This window comes from Oncorhynchus gorbuscha, linkage group LG08, assembly GCF_021184085.1.
Source record: "Oncorhynchus gorbuscha isolate QuinsamMale2020 ecotype Even-year linkage group LG08, OgorEven_v1.0, whole genome shotgun sequence".
Classification (NCBI taxonomy): Eukaryota; Metazoa; Chordata; class Actinopteri; order Salmoniformes; family Salmonidae; genus Oncorhynchus; species Oncorhynchus gorbuscha.
In genome coordinates this window covers 22,051,931-22,072,448 of record NC_060180.1, presented here as the reverse complement: position 1 = coordinate 22,072,448, position 20,518 = coordinate 22,051,931, and the positions used below count along the sequence as shown (strand labels likewise).

Here is a 20,518-nt window from a genome sequence, read left to right as displayed (position 1 = left end):
TCTTTTTGCATCACCTTTATTATGATGAACAATATCTTGGATTTCTAAATATACACAAAATAAATCCGTTCAAAGTGGCACTCCTAAAATAATACTCGGTGTGTATTTCAAAGGATAAAATTAACTCTTTGAAATTCTCCAAGTACAATAATAACATTGTCAGTTATATTTAAGGGTGAGATGAGAGCTTAGTGCAAAAATGAAATTAAAATTTGAGATACTGAATGGTTTAAACAAACAAAACAAAAATAAGGACAAATTTGGCAAATTTCAACAACCTAAAACACAGACCTAAAAGACAATGTACTTACATGGGGATTTTTGGGCAAACTATTTGGCCCAAAGACTGGTTAAATAAAAAACATTCCTTGAGAAACTACTGAGATGCACTGTCAACAGAAATTAAAGGGTTAATAGTTCATTGTAGGCTGATAAGACTAGAAAGGATGGATATGCATCCCAGTCAAATGCGCCTTAATATAGTGCAGATACTTAATGAAGACTAGTCCATTTTTTCCTGAAGCTGGTGAAAAGCAATGCAAATGCAGCATATCAAGCATGAAGCCATTCTTTTCAATTCTGATGTATTTGCTGCTATTGGAAAACAGACTAGGTAGTGAGGTGTTAGGTAGGCAGACAGCAGTCTCATATATGGGTCGTGTCTGAGAAAGTGGTTGTGCTCAGCTCTCAGCTCACACCTTGCTGAGATCCAGCTTGCAAAGGTAAGGGGAGCGGAAAGAGCCTAAGTAGAGGTGGCCGTCGTGCTCGTGTGCCTCACTGACGTAGGCCGCCACCATGCCGTGGGGGTCATGGAAGCTACGCACGCACGTCCCGCTCTCCTGCAGCTCTATCACCAGGCTGTAGCGAGGCACAAACTTCATCAGCATGTCTTGGCTGAAGAGCTGCAGGGAGAGGGGAGAAAGGAATAAGTCATAGCACCAAAACACAACTGAAATAGACAACATCACACATAAACAAACAAATTGGTCTCATGGTCACAATGAATGAGGTGTGTGTATCCCTTTAATATTTGTTAGGCAAGTTTCCAGCTGGCAAGATCCTACAGTGGCTTGCGAAAGTATTCACCCCCCTTGGCATTTTTTAAAAATCTATTTTTGGGGGGTTTGTATCATTTAATTTACACAACATGCCTACCACTTTAAAGACGCAAAATATATTTTATTGTGGAACAAGACAAAAAAAAAAAAGACAAGAAAACTTCAACCCCCCCCAAAGTCAATACTTTGTAGAGCCACCTTTTGCAGTGTTTAAAGCTGCAAGTCTCTTGGGGTATGTCTCTATAAGCTTGGCACATCTAGCCAGTGGGATTTTTGCCCATTCTTCAAGGCAAAACTGCTCCAGCTCCTTCAAGTTGGATGGGTTCTCTGGAAGACAAGCAGGTTTCCAAGAAGAATTTCCTTGTATTTAGCGCCATCCATCACTCCTTCAATTCGGACCAGTTTCCCAGACCCTGCCAATGAAAAACATCCCCACAGCACGATGCTGTCACCACCACGCTTCACTGTGGGGATAGGGTTCTCGGGGTGATGAGGTGTTGGGTTTGCACCAGACATAGCATTTTCCTTGATGGTCAAAAAGCTCAATTTTAGTCTCATCTGACCAGAGTACCTTCTTCCATATGTTTGGGGATTTTCCCACATGCCTTTTGCCGAACACCAAACATATTTTCTGGCCACTTGTTTTCCACTTCCATAAAGCCAATCTCTGTGGAGAGTACGGCTTAAAGTAGTCCTATGGACTCCAATCTCTGCGGTGAAGCTTTGCAGGTCCTTCAGGGTTATTTTTGGTCTCTTTGTTGCCTCTCTGATTAATGCCCTCCTTGCCTGGTCCGTGAGTTTTGGTGGGCGGCCCTCTCTTGGCAGGTTTGTTGTAGTGCCATATTCTTTCCATTTTTTAATAATGGATTTAATGGTGCTCCGTGGGATGTTCAAATTTCGGATATTCTTTTTATTTTTATAACCCAACCCTAATCTGTACTTCTTCACAACTTTGTCCCTGACCTGTTTGGGAGAGCTCCTTGGTCTTCATGTTGTCAGTTGCTTGGTGGTGTTGCAGACTCTGGGGCCTTTCAGAACAGGTGTATACTGTATATACTGAGATCATGTGACACTTAAAGTCCACCTGTGTGCAATCTAACTAATTATGTCACTTTGAAGGTAATTGGTTGCACCAGATATTATTTAGGGGCTTCATAGCAAAGGGGGTGAATACATATGCACACACCACTTTTCTGTTTTGAATTTTTCGAAACATGGAAATTTTTTCATTTCACTTCACAAATTTGGACTATTTTGTGTATGTCCATTATATGAAATCCAAATAAAAATCTATTTAAATTACAGGCTGTAATGCAACAAAGTAGGAAAAACACCAAGGGGGATGAATACTTTTGCAAGGCACTGTAAACCCTTGTATGCAAAAACACCCCAAAAAATCAGACTAACGAATGAATACCAGACTCAGTAACAGTAAATTGGACATGCAAATTGTTCTCCCTGTAGTATTTTTTTTACTTCCATGTAAATGCACAAAGCTATTGGTTTTATATAATATAACACCATATGATATCACGTCTTGTCATATCATCTACCTTAAAGATGAGCTTCTTGATCCAGGGCTTCTGGGACAGGAAGTCCAGCATGGAGAAGCCAGGGTTGGGCCGCACCGCTGACATGGCCACCCAGTACCCTCCAGAAGAGCTGCGACGGATATTGTCAGGGAAACCAGGCAGGTTGTCAACAAATGTGTCCATTCCTCCTTTATTTAGACCTGACACATGGACCCTAGGAGGGACACAGACACACAGTCAATTGAATGGAAATTCAGGAGATGAGGGAAAGAAAGTCCATTGCCTCATGCTTGCGGTATGTGTGACAGACAGAGAGAGGTATTCTGGGAAACAATTCAAAACATTTGACAAAAAAAACTCTTGTACGAAGTCTGTGTTATGGAAAGACCACCCAGATTCAGAGTTTTCAGCAGCACCAGGGTATTTCTCTCAGCAAACTGCCTGCATTGATAAAGCAAAATAAAAATGACTTATGATTATTATAAACTAGTTATGGGAGGGAGGAAAGAATCTACTTGCTGAGAAAACTGAAAATAACATTTCAAATAAATACAAAATAATGCCCCATTTTTCAAGAAATCAATTTACTGATCTCCATTCTGCAGGGTCAGCAAATAGAAAACGTCCCCAAACAGTCTGTATTACCATACAGGCTGAAACGAACAAAGAGTTATCACCTCCCTCCCACTCATTCCCCCTCACCCCCAAAACAAATTCAGCACGAAGGAGCTGCCTCCCCCTTTCTCCCCCCTCTACCCACACTAGCATTACTACAAAAGAAAGGACAAGCTAATTTTGTCTTTCTACTCAGGCAGCTTGGTGAAGGGGCTCCGTTACAAAGGCAACAGTCTGCTTGCATCATTTATCCAGGTGAGGCTTGGGAGAATTGACTATGTTCCCTGCAGGTTTTAAAAAGTGTGATATTATAAAGGCGAAATATACCCATGAAATATTGTTACGGTGGAAAATAATGAAAACCAGAGAAGAAGAAAAAAACCTTGTGGGCGCACTTTGAGTACGTTCAAAAAGCGGCCACCACAACAACTTAGCATCTGATGAAACATGAGATAGTTCCAAAGGAGGAAGAGAGAGAGAGATACGGGGGGGATCCCCTGTGGGTAGCATTTCTTCGTTCAGTGAATTAGTTAAATAAGGCTGGTCGTGTTGCTCAGGAGGATCAACTACAGTACCTGCGAATCCTAGCCATGGTAGTCTCAGTCACCAGCACAGACTCCTCATCAGGGAAAAGCTGGATCCCGTTGGCAAAACGAAGGTTCTCCATCAACACGGTTACCTCCTTGGTCTCTGTGTCGTACTCTAACACACTGAAAGACAGAGGGTTACATATGGACAGCTTTTCTCAGACTTTCGGTTTTTGTCTTTATAAACTGTTCCTTTTCTTAAAAATGAAAAAAAAGGTACCCACATCATGTATGAACACACTTGCTTTTAAGGCCCCATACTGATCTAAAATCTATAATTAACTATCGATATAAACTATTTACAAAAGGAGACAAGACCTTGCTATTAGAATGTGCTCAAAGCTCTCCCTAAGATATGTGGTAACAGTTACCGTCCATCTGCTGTGGCCTCCATGATGAGATGAAGGTAGTCTCTGCGCTGCCACCTGCTGCTAGAGTCTGTGAAGTACACTTTTCTCCCATCCTGTGTTACATCCAGGTCATTGACGAAGGAGAGCCTCCGGCCCCCAACCATCTGCCCAGCCGACACCAGGTTGGTCACCTCACCTTTACAATGAGTCAAGGAGTGAGAGTTACATCACTAAAATGTCTTGCATAATACCACACTTTTATTTGGAAGATATTATATGCAACGAAATTGATTATACTGAGTAAAAGGTGAAATTGTTGGGAAATTCTAAAACAAATATTTAATTCCTCGCAAAACAAAAAACGGTCTATGTCACATTACTGATATGAAAATATATCCTATAAAGGAAATAGAGCCATTGCTATGTAGAAGCTTGCCCTTGGCTGCGTGTGCTGCTGACCTGTGACAGGGTTGATCTCGAACAGCCCCAGATAGGCGTCAGCTACAAAAAGGGTACCGTTAGGACCCACTCTGATACCCAGGGGTCGTCCACAGCTAGGCTCCTGCTCACGGGATCCATCTAAAACATACCACACAATCCCAGTGGATATGAGGTATCTGAAGTAATTCCTTATTTATTGGGTGCTATTTATTATTTCAATCATTTTGAACAGTCTAATCTGATTAATATGAGCAAATACTCGAGTTCGAGCTCGGCCTTTTCTTGACATGTCATTTCAGTTTTGAGCCACACTGCTAGGCCTGTTGTGCATTAAGCCATCCTTGTTGTGCATTAAGCCATCCTTGTTGTGCATTAAGCCATCCTTGTTGTGCATTAAGCCATCATTGTTGTGCAAGTATAAAAACAATCCATAAAAAGGCATGTGTGAAATGTAACTGCTAAGAGTTGCTTATGATTGAATTGTTGGGTCATTTCTGTCTAAATCATGTCATGTTGAGACATCATTGTGAAATGAAAGCTTGTGAAATCAGGTCTAACGCAATGAGTGAGGAATCAATCACAGCTCTAGTCCTTGCTCACTTACCACACGGTGGCTTGCCAAGTCTGGCTATAACAGTGATGCTCTTGCCTTCAATCTTCACTATCTTCCCGTCAGCCGTACCTGTGTAAATGACATCTAGAGAAAGGAGATAGACAATAACAATTAGCATTTAGAAACGGAAGGAAAAAAAAACACCAGGGCAATATGTTGGACACGGTTCACCATTATGACCTCAGAAAAGCAAAACAGTTGCAGAGGAATACCAGTCAAGCACAAGTCATGTCATGTGTGAATATATGTGTCATCTCAAATATCCATCTGTCACTAAGAAATAAAATAAAATGTTCTTGGTCACAGACACATGTTTAGCAGATATTATATCTAACAAGTAATATCTAGCAATTTCACAACAATACACACAAATCTAAGTATAGGAATGGAATTAAGAATATATAAATATATGGAAGAGCAATGTCAGAGCGGCATAGACTAAGATACAGTAGAATAGAACATATACATATGAGATGAGTAATGCCAAATATGTAAACATTATTAAAGTGACTAAGTGTTCCATTATTAAAGTGGCCAGTGATAAGACCACGCTTATCATAGCTCATTTGGAAAAAGTAAACATCTGCTATTATTGGTCAACAGCGTGTCTGCAATTCAGACTGCATTGCCCTATCACTTTTGATATATCAGGCTGCGTTACTGTGGTCACACCATACATTACACAAGCCCAAACAAACTGGGTGAAGGACATTGTCATGTGGCGAGACTCCAGCTGGAATGCTTTACCCCCATACTGACCTCCGAAGTTGGCAATGGACTCTGGGCCAACAAGCTGGTCCTCAAACAGCCGCTGTGCTTCCCTCAGCTTAATGTTGGGCTCGTAACACCCAGACATAAGGGGAGGCTCATTGAGGCTAAAAAAACAAAACAAGAGAAAACAAATTAGGAAACAGAATCAGTATGAATCACTGATCAACACCCTTGCCCTAGACTAGCCTGTACCCTGAAGCCTAGTGCTGTGGAGAAAAGGGAGAGAGGAAATCCTTGGCCCCAAGACCTCAGAATGGATCATTAACTGTGGATGCAGAATTTAGAAATGAATTCTAATGAGGACAGGGAGTCGCATGCTATTTGTTCTGAGGGGCAGACACTGGTGACAAATGAGATCAGCCACTGTGCAAGTTGGGGCAGCAAATCGCTCAATCTAATAGCATTAGTAGAGAATGCAGTACGGAGAAATACGGCTATACAGTTGTGGAGAGACCAGGGTTGTGGCAGAGGAGTGGATAAGGGGGATTCTGAACTGACTGGTCTGAACTGACTGGAGGCGCCTAAAAGGAAATCGCACCTGTGCATTCAGGCTATGAGCAGAGTGCCTTATCAATCTTTCCTCAATCAAAAATTAATAAATGATTGATATAAGATCATGTTTGGCTAAGCATTTTGTATTTGCATCAGAACACTACATGATGAACTATATTGCTTAGGGACGATTGAAACCATTCTACATACTAACGTATGCATGTTATACAATGTATCTTATACATAATCTGTTATACAAGTAGTATAAGCCTAGCCATTCAGTGGCGTAACATCTGTGAGAGGGACTTGTGGTAGAAATGTACAGAACAGTTTCCACAAAACTATTTCCAAAAGCTGAAAAGTAAGCAGAAATGTTGACTATGCAGACTGACTAAAGTATTTTGCAGTAAAGCTGATGAGTCTAAACATTCCTTGAAGTCCATACATTTCTGAGCTATTAGAGTTAACATGATTCTAAAGACCAGGAGAAAAAAAAAGAGAGAAGGATTTCAATTCTTGGCATCTCACCTGAGCAGCTCAGGGTGAATAGGAGACTCGAGCAGAAAAAAGACTACAAGCAATGGAAGGATCAGGCATCCTCCCAGGGTCACCAGGGTCACACGGAATACCTTTCCACTGTAGGTACTGGGAAAAACAAAACATAGATAAATCAAACCCGCCCGACACATTTCTATAGAGCTGAGGGATGAGGCTGAGGAAATGTAACCTCTCAAATTCATAGAAAACTCTAGATGCAAGGACTGGCATCCACATGATAAATATTAGGATGCTTTACAGTACCAGTCAAAAGTTTGGGCACACCTACTCATTCAATGGTTTTCTTTCTTTTTTACTATTTTCTAAATTGTAGAATAATGGTGAAGACATCAAAACAATGAAATAACCCATATGGAATCATGTATTATTCACAAAAAAAAGTGTTAAACAAATCTAAATATTTTTAGATTCTTCGAGAGATTGCCAAGAGTGTGCAAAGCTGTCATCAATGCAAAGGGAGGCTACTCAAATATAGAAGAATCTCAAATATAAAATACATTTGGATTTGTTTAACACTTTTTTGGTTACTACATGAGTTAATGTGTTATTTCATAGTTATTTTCTTCACTGTTATTCTACAATGTAGAAAATATAAAAAATAAAGAAAAACCCTGGAATGAGTAGGTGTGTCCAAACGTTTGAGTGGTACTGTACATAGCTTATGTTCTTGTTGTTTGTAAACAATGGAGTAGGCTTATAACCTTTATATTGTTGGTTAAATACAGGTTTGATTGCTGTGTTAAACTCCTGAATCATAGGCCTAAGTGAAATTCTTCAAGAATCAATGGGTATTTTGAACAGATTTCCAGATCTCAAACTGTAGTTTTAATAATATCAATATGTAATTGGGTGTTTGAAGAGATCCATGAGGTCAACTCAGGTCAACAGTGGATGATGCAGTACACAAACATACACACAGAATGCAAATGCATATATTTTTTTTCCAGAGAGAATGCATCTACGACAAAAACCTGAATAAGCCTTACCGTCACTCAGCGCATGCTGGCCAATGCTCTCTCCGCTGACTGGTTTGGTTCATACCATGCACGCATAATGCAAAGTAATTCATCCACTGTTATACCTGTCAGTGAGTGGAAAACTGACCTAGAAATGGATTGTGTTTACCTCTGCATCTGTCATCAGCTAGCAAGTGGAAATGCGAATCATGCAGTCTGAAACACAGTGGTTGACTGCATCTGTGCGTAAAGGCAATACATACTACATAGCAAGGAAAGCAGTATCTGATGTTAATATGAATAGTGCATTATTTAGAATAGGCTAGTTTACCTGGTGCCCTTGTATTGGGGTTCCTGTAATTCGTCTGTGATAATCTGTGGTCTGTTCAGCCTCCTGAACCGCAGTCCCTCTGGCTCATTCATACTGAAATGAGACTTCTACTATCACTCTATCCAAAAATTAGGTTTCAGGTAAGCAGCTTGCTACATGAGAAGGTTGATAATTCGATTGCTTGTAAAGACAGACACATGCAGGACATCGTAGCGATAGCTACAGCATTCAACGACGGGCTTTCCCGGCCGTGGACAGTTTTTACGCAATACGCATTCTTTTTTTTCTACGTCAGACGACAGGTGCCGTCTCTAATCATTGATATTCAACGCCACCTGCTGTTGCGGAGTGTGCGCTACAGACCTTTTTTAAAGGTCATATCAAACACGAAAGAGGAAGCGAGACATCCCACTCCCTCATTGTTTCTATTTTAACGGAAGTTCAGACCCTGCTGCTATCGCATTGGAGTCTATGGAGAGCCACTGCCTTTTTCAAATGGTTTACCACCTGAGTTGACGATCTAAATTTAGCCACCGTCTTTGGTCATATGATCTGAGGAAGGTCTAAATTGGTCCAAGGAGAACACAGGGTGGTCTATAGAGTACCACAGTACGAGTCATAATACCCCAAAAACCAATTTCTTTTTCCCAAATGGGATTTTAGAAACACTTAAAATAATGGCTGTGTTTAGTGTAAGCTTACCCGGCCTGACGTTTTGACAACAGTGTCAACCTCTCTAATACAAGGTGACTTTTATCAATATATTCGCCTGTATTTACCACATTTTGTAATTAATAAATTGGCTACATAAAAATAAAAAAAAGATAATTCTGTGAACTGTCTTGTGCAAGTTTTAAATTGAAGTGTATGCTATTGAAATTCTACTTCGCCTACATGATTTAAATGAATGAATATCATGATAAGTATCATGATTAGATACCAGACCAAGGTTTTTGTAACATTCACAAGACTTGTTTTGTATTTTTGTGATGATTTTCTCAAAATATAACCAGGTAGTGAGTGCATGACCAAAAAGTTACTGAGTTACAGTTCATATAAGGAAATCAATCAATTGAAATAAACACATTAGGCCCTAATCTATGGATTTCACATGACTGGGAATACAGATATATATCTGTTGGTCACAGATACCTTTTTAAAATGATGTTACTTTGATTGACGCATGGGTGGTAAAATACTGAATTTGGCCATTACTACTATAGAAATGCTTTGAATAACACATTCATAAATGGCAAGAAATACAGTCACAAAATATAGCATAAGTAATAAGGTTTTGAAGTGTCTGTCCTACATCTAGGAGATATAAGAAAGCTCAGGAAATAAACTCAGCAAAAAAAGAAACAACCTCTCACTGTCAACTGCGGTTATTTTCAGCAAACTTAACATGTGTAAATATTTGTATGAAATTAACAAGATTCAACATCTGAGACATAAACTGAACAAGTTCCACAGACATGTGACTAACAGAAATGGAATAATGTGTCCCTGAACAAAGGGGGGTTGTCATGCTGGAGGGTCATGTCAGGATGAGCCTGCAGGAAAGGTACCACATGAGGGAGGAGGATGTTTTTCCTGTAACGCACAGTGTTGAGATTGCCTGCAATGACAACAAGCTCAGTCCGATGATGCTGTGACACACCATGACGGACCCTCCACCTCCTAATTGATCCTGCTCCAGAGTACAGGCCTCGGTGTAACGCTCATTCCTTCGACGATAAACGCTAATTCAACCATCACCCCTGGTGAGACAAAACCACGACTCGTCAGTGAAGAGCACTTTTTGACAGTCCTGTCTGGTCCAGCGATGGTGGGTTTGTGCCCATAGGCGATGTTGTTGCCGGTGATATCTGGTGAGGACCTGCCTTACAACAGGCCTACAAGCCCTCAGTCCGGCCTCTCTCAGCCTATTGCGGACAGTCTGAGCACTGATGGAGGGATTGTGTGTTCCTGGTGTAACTCGGGCAGTTGTTGTTGCCATCCTGACCTGTCCCGCAGGTGTGATGTTCGGATGTACCGATCCTGTGCAGGTGTTGTTACACGTGGTCTGCCACTGCGAGGATGATCAGCTGTCCGTCCTGTCTCCCTGTAGCAGTGTTTTAGGTGTCTCACAGTACGGACATTGCAATTTATGGCCCTGGCCACATCTGCAGTCCTCATGCCTCCTTGCAGCATGCCTAAGGCACGTTCATGCAGATAATCAGGGACCCTGGGCATCTTTCTTTAGGTGTTTTTAAGAGTCAGTAGAAAGGCCTCTTTAGGGTCCTAGGTTTTCATAACTGTGACCTTAATTGCCTACCGTCTGTAAGCTGTTAGTGTCTTAACGACCGTTTCACAGGTGTATGTTCATACATTTTTTTATGGTTCATTGAACAAGCATGGAAAACATCATTTAAACCCTTTACAATGAAGACCTGTGAAGTTATTTGGATTTTTACGAATTATCTTTGAAAGACTGGGTCCTGAAAAAGGGACGTTTCTTATTTTACTGAGTTTATATTTGTATTTTTGTACACACATTTAACCCCTTACTTTTTGTTGGCATAAAACTACCTCCATTTGTTTGTATGGGTTACCTTCAGACAGTCCCTTGACAGAGAACACCATCGGAGAACATTGTGTTCATGAGAGTCTCCCCTTTCCAAAGAGTGGTCATAATAGTTTGTAGGCCAAACCGTTCGGACGCTACAGACATGTATTCCTGAGAAGACTGATTTTCCAGATGTCTCATGGTCTGACAAACTGACTGCTGTAGTCTGGTCACCATCCACTGCAGATGCGGAAGGCCGGCCTAGGCGGATGCGGTGGATTGAGATGCATTGAAGAGTTTGATGGGGATTTTTAAAATATGTTACTTATAGACTCTTAAGGACTTAATCTATGTTCGGGAAACTGTCCCTTAATGTCTTATCTGCATCACATTTAATCCATTCAAGTGAAACAACATTTTATTTTATATAACATTTAGCTGTAGGATACAATATTACGATATAAACCTCTTCACTCTAAAATTGGCAATGTAGAAATCCCCTACAATAACCCATGTGTATAAATGTATTACATTTTATTCACACTTAAGACAATCAACAATAGTTGAATTTGTTTGACAACAATGTTACAGACAAGTCAAATTACAGGCTTTAACATTACAGTGGCATCTACACTGAGTGTACAAAACATTTTTTTTTACCCTTATTTTACTAGGCAAGTCAGTTAAGAACAAATTCTTATTTTCAATGACGGCCTAGGAACAGTGGGTTAATTGCCTGTTCAGGGGCAGAACGACAGATTTTTTGTACCTTGTCAGCTTGGGGGTTTGAACTTGCAACCTTCTGGTTACTAGTCCAATGCTCTAACCACTAGGCTACCCTGCCGCCCTGTCACTGACCAGGTGAATCCAGATGAAAGCTATGATATTATAAAGCTATGATATTATATTATTAAATCCACTTCAACCAGTGTAGCTGAAGTGGAGATACGTTGAAGAAAAATTGTTAAGCCTTGAGATAACTGAGACATGGATTGTGTGTGGCATTCAAAGAGTGACTGTGCAAGACATAATATTTAGGTGCCTTTGAACGGGGGGTATGGTAGTAGATGCCAGGCGTACCTGTTCGAGCGTGTCAAGAACTGCAACGCTGCTGGGTTTTTCAACCTCAACAGTTTCCTGTATGTATTAAGAATGGTCCACCACCCAAAGAATATCCAGCCAACTTGACACAACTGGAGTCAACATGGGCCAGCATCCCTTGTAGAGTCCATGCCCTGACAAATTGAGGCTGTTCTGAGGGCAAAAGGCAGTGCAACTCAATATCAGGAACGTGTTCCTAATATTTTTTTACACTCAAGTGTATAAATGAATTTGATATGAGACCCACTAATTTATTGTAAAATGTACACACATTTGATTTCAGTTTGTGAGTATGTGATATAGATAGGGGTTGGAGGCATGTTTATTTCGACATTATAAAATACAACTTTTATACACGCTTGACATTGCAGGCGACTGCCGACTGATGATCTACAAATCACCATAAATAACTACACATCATTATTTGTAGATCAGTCAGTCATTTTCTCCCCAATTTCAATCTTGTCTCATCGCTGCAGCTCCCCAATGCGTCCTCCGAAACATGACCCCCCCAACACACGCTTAACACCCGCTCAAACCACCAATGCGCCTACAGGCGCCTGCCCCGCCACAAGTAGTCGCTAGAGCGCGAAGAGCCAAGTAAAGCACCCCCGGCCAAACCCTCCCCTAAACCCAACAATGCTGGGCCAATTGTGCGCTGCCCTATTGGACTCCCGATCACGGCCGAATGTGATACAGCCCAGGATCGAACCAGGGTCTGTAGTGACACCTCTAGCACTGTCATGCAGTGCCTTAGGGCTCCCGAGTGGTGCAGCGGTCTAAGAGTGGTACAGAGAAGCTGTATCTTCCTCCATGAGACTATGATTTGAGGCCAGAGTGAGTCTGTTAGTGTCTGCGGAGGTTGGGTGCTAAACTGAAACATCTGCCGCAGATCTCACAGCGAAATCCTTTCTCACCGGTGTGAACTCTGTGGTGGGAATTAAGTGCACTTTTCAGGCTGAAGCCTTTTCCATATTGATCACATATGTAGGGCTCCTCTCCTGTATGGGTCCTTTGAGTCTTGAGGCCACTTCTCTGAGTGAATCTATTGCCACATATGTCACAGCTGAAAGGTCTCTCTCCTTTGTGTACAGTCAGCACATGTACATTTAAACTGCGTCCAGCTGTAAAAGACTTCCCACATGTTGTACATTTTAAATGATCTTTCTCCTGTGTGTACACATTGTATTATCAGGACTCTCTGCCTGGCAACAACCTTCCCACACTGAGAGCACTTGAATCTCTTCTCTCCTCTGTGTACAGCTATTATGTGAGCTTCTAGGCTACATTTGCCTTGGAAAACCTGAGCACACAACGTACATTTTAACACCTTCTCTTTATGTCTTTTGAAAACCACCTGGTGTTCTTTAACCTGGCTCTGGGTGCCAAATACCCTTCCGCAGTACATGCACTTGAATTATTTCTCCCTTTTGTGTACTATAATGCGGTGTAGTTTGAGACTGCACTTGGCTGTGAAGCCCTTCCTGCACTGTGTGCACTTAAATGGCCTCTCACCCATGTGGACAACCTGGTGGGCATTCAAGTTACATAGTTTACTAAATGCCTTCCCGCACTGTACACAGCTTAAATGATTGTCTCTTTTTACAGATTTCTGGCACTTTGTGCGTCTCACCACACTCAGTCTCCTTTGTCTTACGGTGAGAACCACTATCTTAGCATCACTGGATATGTCTGTAGGTGCATTAGGCTGTAAGTCTTGGTCGTCTTTGGTGTCTGCTGGTGAGAGTGGTGTAGTGATTTCCTCCTTCAAGTTGTGGTGAATAGTAGCATTCTCCCCAGCCACTGTCCTGGATTCTCCATCTGGGCAGCAGAAGGTTAAAGATGAATATCACTGCTGTTGTGCTGCAGGTTCAGCGTTTAATTTCAACAAAGTTCTGAATATGAGATGTAACAATTACCCATACAATGTCTTCCATGTTACACACACCTCTGTGCCAACACAAAGCTAGCTGGCTAGCTAGACAAATGTAAACACTACTTGTAAACCCACTAACGCATAGTAGACCATATAGCACCAACCTCAGTCCCAGGGCAAATGCTCTGCTCTGTGAATAGGTGTCAACGTTTTGACTTGTGCACTTGTCAAATAATTGACTTATTTCCATCACTACTGCATATACTAAAAGCCCCATGACGGTGACCAGTTGATCCTTTATCACCTTTATCAGATCCTCATCTCTTCAGTGGGTCATATGATTGAGTGTAGTCTGGCCCAGGAGTGGGAAGGTGAACGGAAAGGCTCTGGAGCAACGAACCGCCCTTGCTGTCTCTGCCTGGCCGGTTCCCCTCTTTCCACTGGGATTCTCTGCCTCTAACCCTGTTACGGGGGGCTGAGTCACTGGCTTGCTGGGGCTCTCTCGTGCCGTCCCTGGGTGGGTTGATTCACTGTTGTGGTCGGCCTGTCTGGGTCCCCCCCCCCCTTGGGTTGTACCGTGTCGGAGATCTTTGTGGGCTATACTCGGCCTTGTCTCAGGATGGTAAGTTGGTGGTTGAAGATTTTCCTCTAGTGGTGTGGGGGCTGTGCTTTGGCAAAGTGGGTGGGGTTATATCCTTCCTGTTTGGCCCTGTCCGGGGGTGTCCTCGGATGGGGCCACAATGTCTCCTGACCCCTCCTGTCTCAGCCTCCAGTATTTATGCTGCAGTAGTTTATGTGTCGGGGGGGCTAGGGTCAGTTTGTTTATCTGGAGTACTTCTCCTGTCCTATTCAGGTGTCCTGTGTGAATCTAAGAGTGCGTTCTCTAATTCTCTCCTTCTCTCTTTCTTTCTCTCTCTCGGAGGACCTGTGCCCTAGGACCATGCCCCAGGACTACCTGACATGATGACTCCTTGCTGTCCCCAGTCCACCTGGCCATGCTGCTGCTCCAGTTTCAACTGGCCTGGGCCCTAGGACCATGTCCCAGGACTACCTGACATGAGGACTCCTTGCTGTCCCCAGTCCACCTGGCCATGCTCCTGCTCCAGTTTCAACTGTTCTGCCTTACTATTATTCAACCATGCTGGTCATTTATGAACATTTGAACATCTTGGCCACGTTCTGTTATAATCTCCACCCGGCACAGCCAGAAGAGGACTGGCCACCCCACATATGCTCTCTCTAATTCTCTCTTTCTTTCTCTCTCTCGGAGGACCTGAGCCCTAGGACCGTGCCCCAGGACTACCTGACATGATGGCTCCTTGCTGTCCCCAGTCCACCTGACTGTGCTGCTGCTCCAGTTTCAACTGTTCTGCCTTATTATTATTTGACCATGCTGGTCATTTATGAACATTTGAACATCTTGGTCATGTTCTGTTATAATCTCTACCCGGCACAGCCAGAAGAGGACTGGCCACCCCACATAGCCCGGTTCCTCTCTAGGTTTCTTCCTAGGTTTTGGCCTTTCTAGGGAGTTTTTCCTAGCCACCGTGCTTTTACACCTGCATTGTTTGCTGTTTGGGGTTTTAGGCTGGGTTTCTGTACAGCACTTTGAGATATCAGCTGATGTACGAAGGGCTATATATAAATACATTTGATTTGATTTGATTTAAACGTGACATTTTCCTTGAGATATAAAAGTAAACATTTACACAAATAATACGTTAGGATTATGCAATTGATCCTGTCACGTTTTGATTTAGTAGCTAACTATTATAGTAAACTAAACTCAGCAAATACAAAACGTCCCCTCACTGTCAACTGCGTTTATTTTCAGCAAACTTAACATGTGTAAATATTTGTATGAAATTAACAAGATTCAACATCTGAGACATAAACTGAACAAGTTCCACAGACATGTGACTAACAGAAATGGAATAATGTGTCCCTGAACAAAGGGGGGTTCAAAATCAAAAGTAACAGTCAGTATCTGGTGTGGCCACCAGCTGCATTAAGTACTGCAGTGCATCTCCTTGTAGTGGACTGCACAGAGATTTGCCAGTTCTTGCTGTGAGATGTTACCCCACTCTTCCACCAAGGCACCTGCAAGTTCCCGGACATTTCTGGGGGGAATGGCTCTAGCCCTCACCCTCCGATCCAATAGGTCCCAGATGTGCTCAATGGGATTGAGATCCGGACTCTTCGCTGGCAATGGCAGAACACTGACATTCCTGTCTTGCAGGAAATCACACACAGAACGAGCAGTATGGCTGGTGGCATTGTCATGCTGGAGGGTCATGTCAGGATGAGCCTGCAGGAAAGGTACCACATGAGGGAGGAGGATGTCTTCCCTGTGACACATAGTGTTGAGATTGCCTGCAATGACAACAAGCTCAGTCCGATGATCCTGTGGCACACCGCCCCAGACCATGATGGACCCTCCACCTCCAAATCGATCCCTCTCCAGAGTACAGGCCTCAGTGTAACGCTCATTCCTTCGACGATAAACGCTAATCCGGCTAGTTGATCTGGACATTTCTGACATTTCTGACAAGTTATAAATAGCTCTCTAAGGTATGCAACGACTAACATGACAAGAGGAACTGATGATGCACTTCCACATTTCGAAATTGCACCTTGTGCATTCTACTATTGCAACTATTACAAATCAAGAGTAAGTTTAAAGCTGAGTTCCACTGATTTACTGGACCTTTCCTCCCGAAGCTTCTGCCACAGATTATTTAATTATATTGACTAGATATTTAGTGGCTGCTCTAACAATGAAAATAAATGTCTTAAAAAATGGAATGCAGTCGGGCAGAGGTAATATCAGGTGGGACCATTCTAGCCAATGAGAGTGTGTGGAACAACAGGCACAACTCTGATATAAAGTGTTTTTTCTCAAAGTTTACGTAATATCACGTGTCGTACTTATATCGGTACACTCTCACAACAACCTAAGCATTACGAATCTTATATTCGTTCAAATAAGCCACACTTAGAAAATAAGCCATTACATTTTTTTGTAAACCAAATTCGACACTCAATTGACCTCCATACATAAACCAATCGCTTGATGAGCGCAAGCAACGCCACCTGCTGGAGAATAAGATTTTGGGGCCAGGTACTCAAATCAGAGATATTAGAGAAAGGAGAAGATAGGAATCCCATTGGGTAAGGAATTGAGGAACGTATAACGCCTCATCCAGCACTCTATCGACCAATCACGTTATCATGCTGCGTCACATGGTTGCTAAAACAATCGTCACGCAATCCCCACAAAGTCAGTGAATGAGTTGAGAAACCTGCCTATTTTCATCGAAAGTACGTAATGTCACGATTCAAAAGCTTATACCATATCACAGAGAACCAGTTAATTGTTTCATATCTAGGAAATGATTTGTAATGTTGCAGTTCTTGTTGACAAAATACATGCTAATGTTGCGTTTTTGAGCTAGCTCCCAATTGACTCCCATTTACTCCACGAAGGAGAGCTCTCCTTGTGCCAGCATAGCCCAGAATTAATCGCGCGATCCATTGACGAGGCATTGGCAACGCACACAATGGCTTCAGTACCATACAAATAGTGTCCCATCTCCTCAAAAGTATCTCTGCCAGTTATCCCTCTCCGTTTATGCGCATTTGCGGAATTCTCTATTTAGATATTCTCTACTTACGCAGTCTACTCTACTCATCGAGCGTCAATCAATCAAATGTATTCATAAAGCACTTTTTACATCAGCAGATGTCACAAAGTGCTTAAACAGAAACCCCGCCTGAAACAGCAAGAAATGCAGATGTAGAAGATTTAAAGAACAGGCTACTCTGGCGAATGATGGTTGTTAAATAAAGTTAGATCAAAGCTGAATCAATGTCTGCAAGATCACATTATGATAGTATTGTACATATAACCAACCGTACATAATTGCATAGTATAACATTACTGTAAGAGACAAAAAAAGCACCTTATATTTTATGACAGGGGTTCTTAAACTTTTTCAGCCTGGACCCAAATGAGAAATTCTGTGTTTTTCCTGGGGCCCAAGCTTAGGAAAATATGCAACTATACATAAATATTTGTACATTTCATTGCCCTTATGCGTAAAACAAATGCAATATACAGTTATGACCAAAAGTTTTCAGAATGACACAAATATTAATTTTGACAGAATGTTATGAAGAGTGATTAGATGAATTGCAATTCATTTACAGTCCCTCTTTGCCATGCAAATGAACTGAATCCCCCAAAAAACATTTCCACTGCATTTCAGCCCTGCCACAACTGGACCAGCTGACATCATGTCAGTGATTCTCTCATTAACACAGGTGTGAGTGTTGACGAGGACAAGGCTGGAGATCACTCTGTCATGCTGATTGAGTTTGAATAACAGACTGGAAGCTTCAAAAGGAGGGTGATGCTTGGAATCATTGTTCTTCCTCTGTGAACCATGATTACCTGCAAGGAACACGTGTCGTCATCATTGCTTTGCACAAAAGGGCTTCACAGGCAAGGATATTGCTGCCAGTAAGATTGCACCTAAATCAACCATTTATCGGATCATCAAGAACTTCAAGGAGAGCGGTTCAATTGTTACCCAAGAAAGTCCAGCAAGCGCCAGGACCGTCTCCTAAAGTTGATTCAGCTGCGGGATCGGGGCACCACCAGTACAGAGCTTGCTCAGGAATGGCAGCAGGCAGGTGTGAGTGTATCTGCACGCACAGTGAGGCGAAGACTTGGAGGATGGCCCAGTGTCAAGAATGGCAGCAAAGAAGCCACTTCTCTCCAGGAAAAACATCAGGGACAGACTGGTATTCTGCAAAAGGTACAGGGATTGGACTGCTGAGGACTGGGGTAAAGTCATTTTCTCTGATGAATCCCCTTTCTGATTGTTTGTAGCATCCGGAAAAAAGCTTGTCCGGAGAAGACAAGGTGAGCGCTACCATCAGTCCTGTGTCATGCCAACAGTAAAGCATCCTGAGACCATTCATGTGTGGGGTTGCATCTCAGCCAAGGGAGTGGGCTCACTCACAATTTTGCCTAAGAATACAGCCATGAATAAAGAATGGTACCAACACATCCTCTGAGAGTGACTTCTCCCAACCATCCAGCAACAGTTTGGTGATGAACAATGCCTTTTCCAGCATGATGGAGCACCTTGCCATTAGGCAAAAGTGTTCACTAAGTGGTTCGGGGAACAAAACATCAATATTTTGTGTTCATGGCCAGGAAACTCACCAGCCTTAATCCAATTGAGAATTTATGGTCAATCCTCAAGAGGTGGGTGGACAAACAAAAACCAACAAACACAAATTCTGAAAAACTCCAAGCAATTAATTAATTGACAGCATGCCAGAGCCGATTGCAGAGGTCTTGAAAAAGAAGGGTCAACACTGCAAATATTGACTCTTTGAATCAACTTCATGTAATTGTCAATAAAAGCCTTTGATACTTATGAAATCCTTGTAATTATACTTCAGTATTCCATAGTAACATTTGACAAAAATATCTAAAGACACTGAAGTAGCAAACATTGTGGAAATTAATATTTGTGTCATTCTCAAAACTTTTGGCCACGACTGTAAACAAAAACAAATAACAATTAAATTAAATATCCATATAAATATCTATTCATGTTTATTTTCCCCAATTAAAACACTCACATATCTGTCTCGGTTGGAACTGTTGCTGTTTAAATGCAAATAATTTAAATTCTGAACTGGAATAAACGGATTGATCACATCACACAGATGAATAACAGAACACACACATAGGCTCTTTGATAGAGCAACCCTAAGTAACAGTATAGATTCAATGTGATTAGGCCTACTGTGTAAATTATTGTTGAAAGAAAGTCTAGTTTGGAAGTGTTGCTGTTAAAATACAATACATCTTTTTTTATTCTGAACTGGAATAAACTGATTGATCACATCACACACACAGTCCTTTTCTGGTCTATATCTGTGTGATGTGATCAATCAGTTTATTCCAGTTCAGAATAAAAAAGATGTATTGTATTTTAACAGCAACATGCTGTTCTGGGCTGTTTTTGACAGTGCAACACAGACGTCATGCTCAGCATTGAGTCTATTTCTGTACTTGTTTTTTAAGTATGTCAGAGTTGAGAACCATGACTCACATAGGTATGTGGTGACAAACTGGACCAGAACATCTACTGCTTTCTCAGGCAGGCAGGAGACCGCTTCCTGTTGTAGATGAGCAACCCAGAACTGTGGGAGTGTGTTTGCCACAGTTTATTCCAGTTATTATTATTGTATTTTAACAGCAACAGTTCCAACCTAGACTAGTTTTCAACAATAATTTCTACAATAAGATGTACAGTAGGCCTGATCATTTTTCATCTTCATCTGTACTGTTACTTACGGTTGCACTATTAGTAGCTAGCTTGCTTTGGCGAATGTTAGCTGTTAGCTGTGTACAAGGCCAGGGGATTGTTTGAAAGATAAACTCACATCTACTACTATGAGAGTTAGTTAGTACTCCCTTAGTTCTGCTTATCATCACCGGCTATAAAATAACAATGCCTTGCTAGCGGACATACTTTTCCACTGTCGAGGCACTGTTTCCTGAAGCATTCTTCACTGTTCTGAAAGAACTCCCTGGGTTTACCATCATGCTGTGGATGTTTGGTCAGGACGTGTCGTTTTATTAATTTGTTCGTAATACGAGACTC

The 20,518-nt window shown here is 41.9% G+C and overlaps 1 protein-coding gene across 1 annotated transcript; it reads right to left on the bottom strand.

Moving 5' to 3' along the window:
• LOC124041347 (adipocyte plasma membrane associated protein) lies at positions 1-8,582 on the bottom strand. The gene is made up of 9 exons (XM_046358835.1): positions 8,305-8,582; positions 6,988-7,104; positions 5,956-6,071; positions 5,188-5,280; positions 4,602-4,721; positions 4,164-4,338; positions 3,781-3,915; positions 2,612-2,804; positions 1-902 (listed from the first exon to the last, which is right to left on the bottom strand). The coding sequence occupies exons 1-9, from the start codon at positions 8,394-8,396 to the stop codon at positions 693-695; spliced, it is 1,251 nt and encodes a 416-aa protein (XP_046214791.1). The 5' UTR covers positions 8,397-8,582; the 3' UTR covers positions 1-692.
• Between the last annotated feature and the right edge of the window lie 11,936 nt (positions 8,583-20,518).

Bases quoted from the DNA above. Each gene is read 5' to 3' on its own strand.
- LOC124041347 (XM_046358835.1), bottom strand. From the start codon at position 8,396: ATGAATGAGCCAGAGGGACTGCGGTTCAGGAGGCTGAACAGACCACAG. The intron at 2,805-3,780 runs GTACTGTAGTTG...TGTCCCTCCTAG, and splicing joins ACCATGGCTAGGATTCGCAG to GGTCCATGTGTCAGGTCTAA. The intron at 903-2,611 runs GTAGATGATATG...CTCTCCCTGCAG, and splicing joins TCAAGAAGCTCATCTTTAAG to CTCTTCAGCCAAGACATGCT.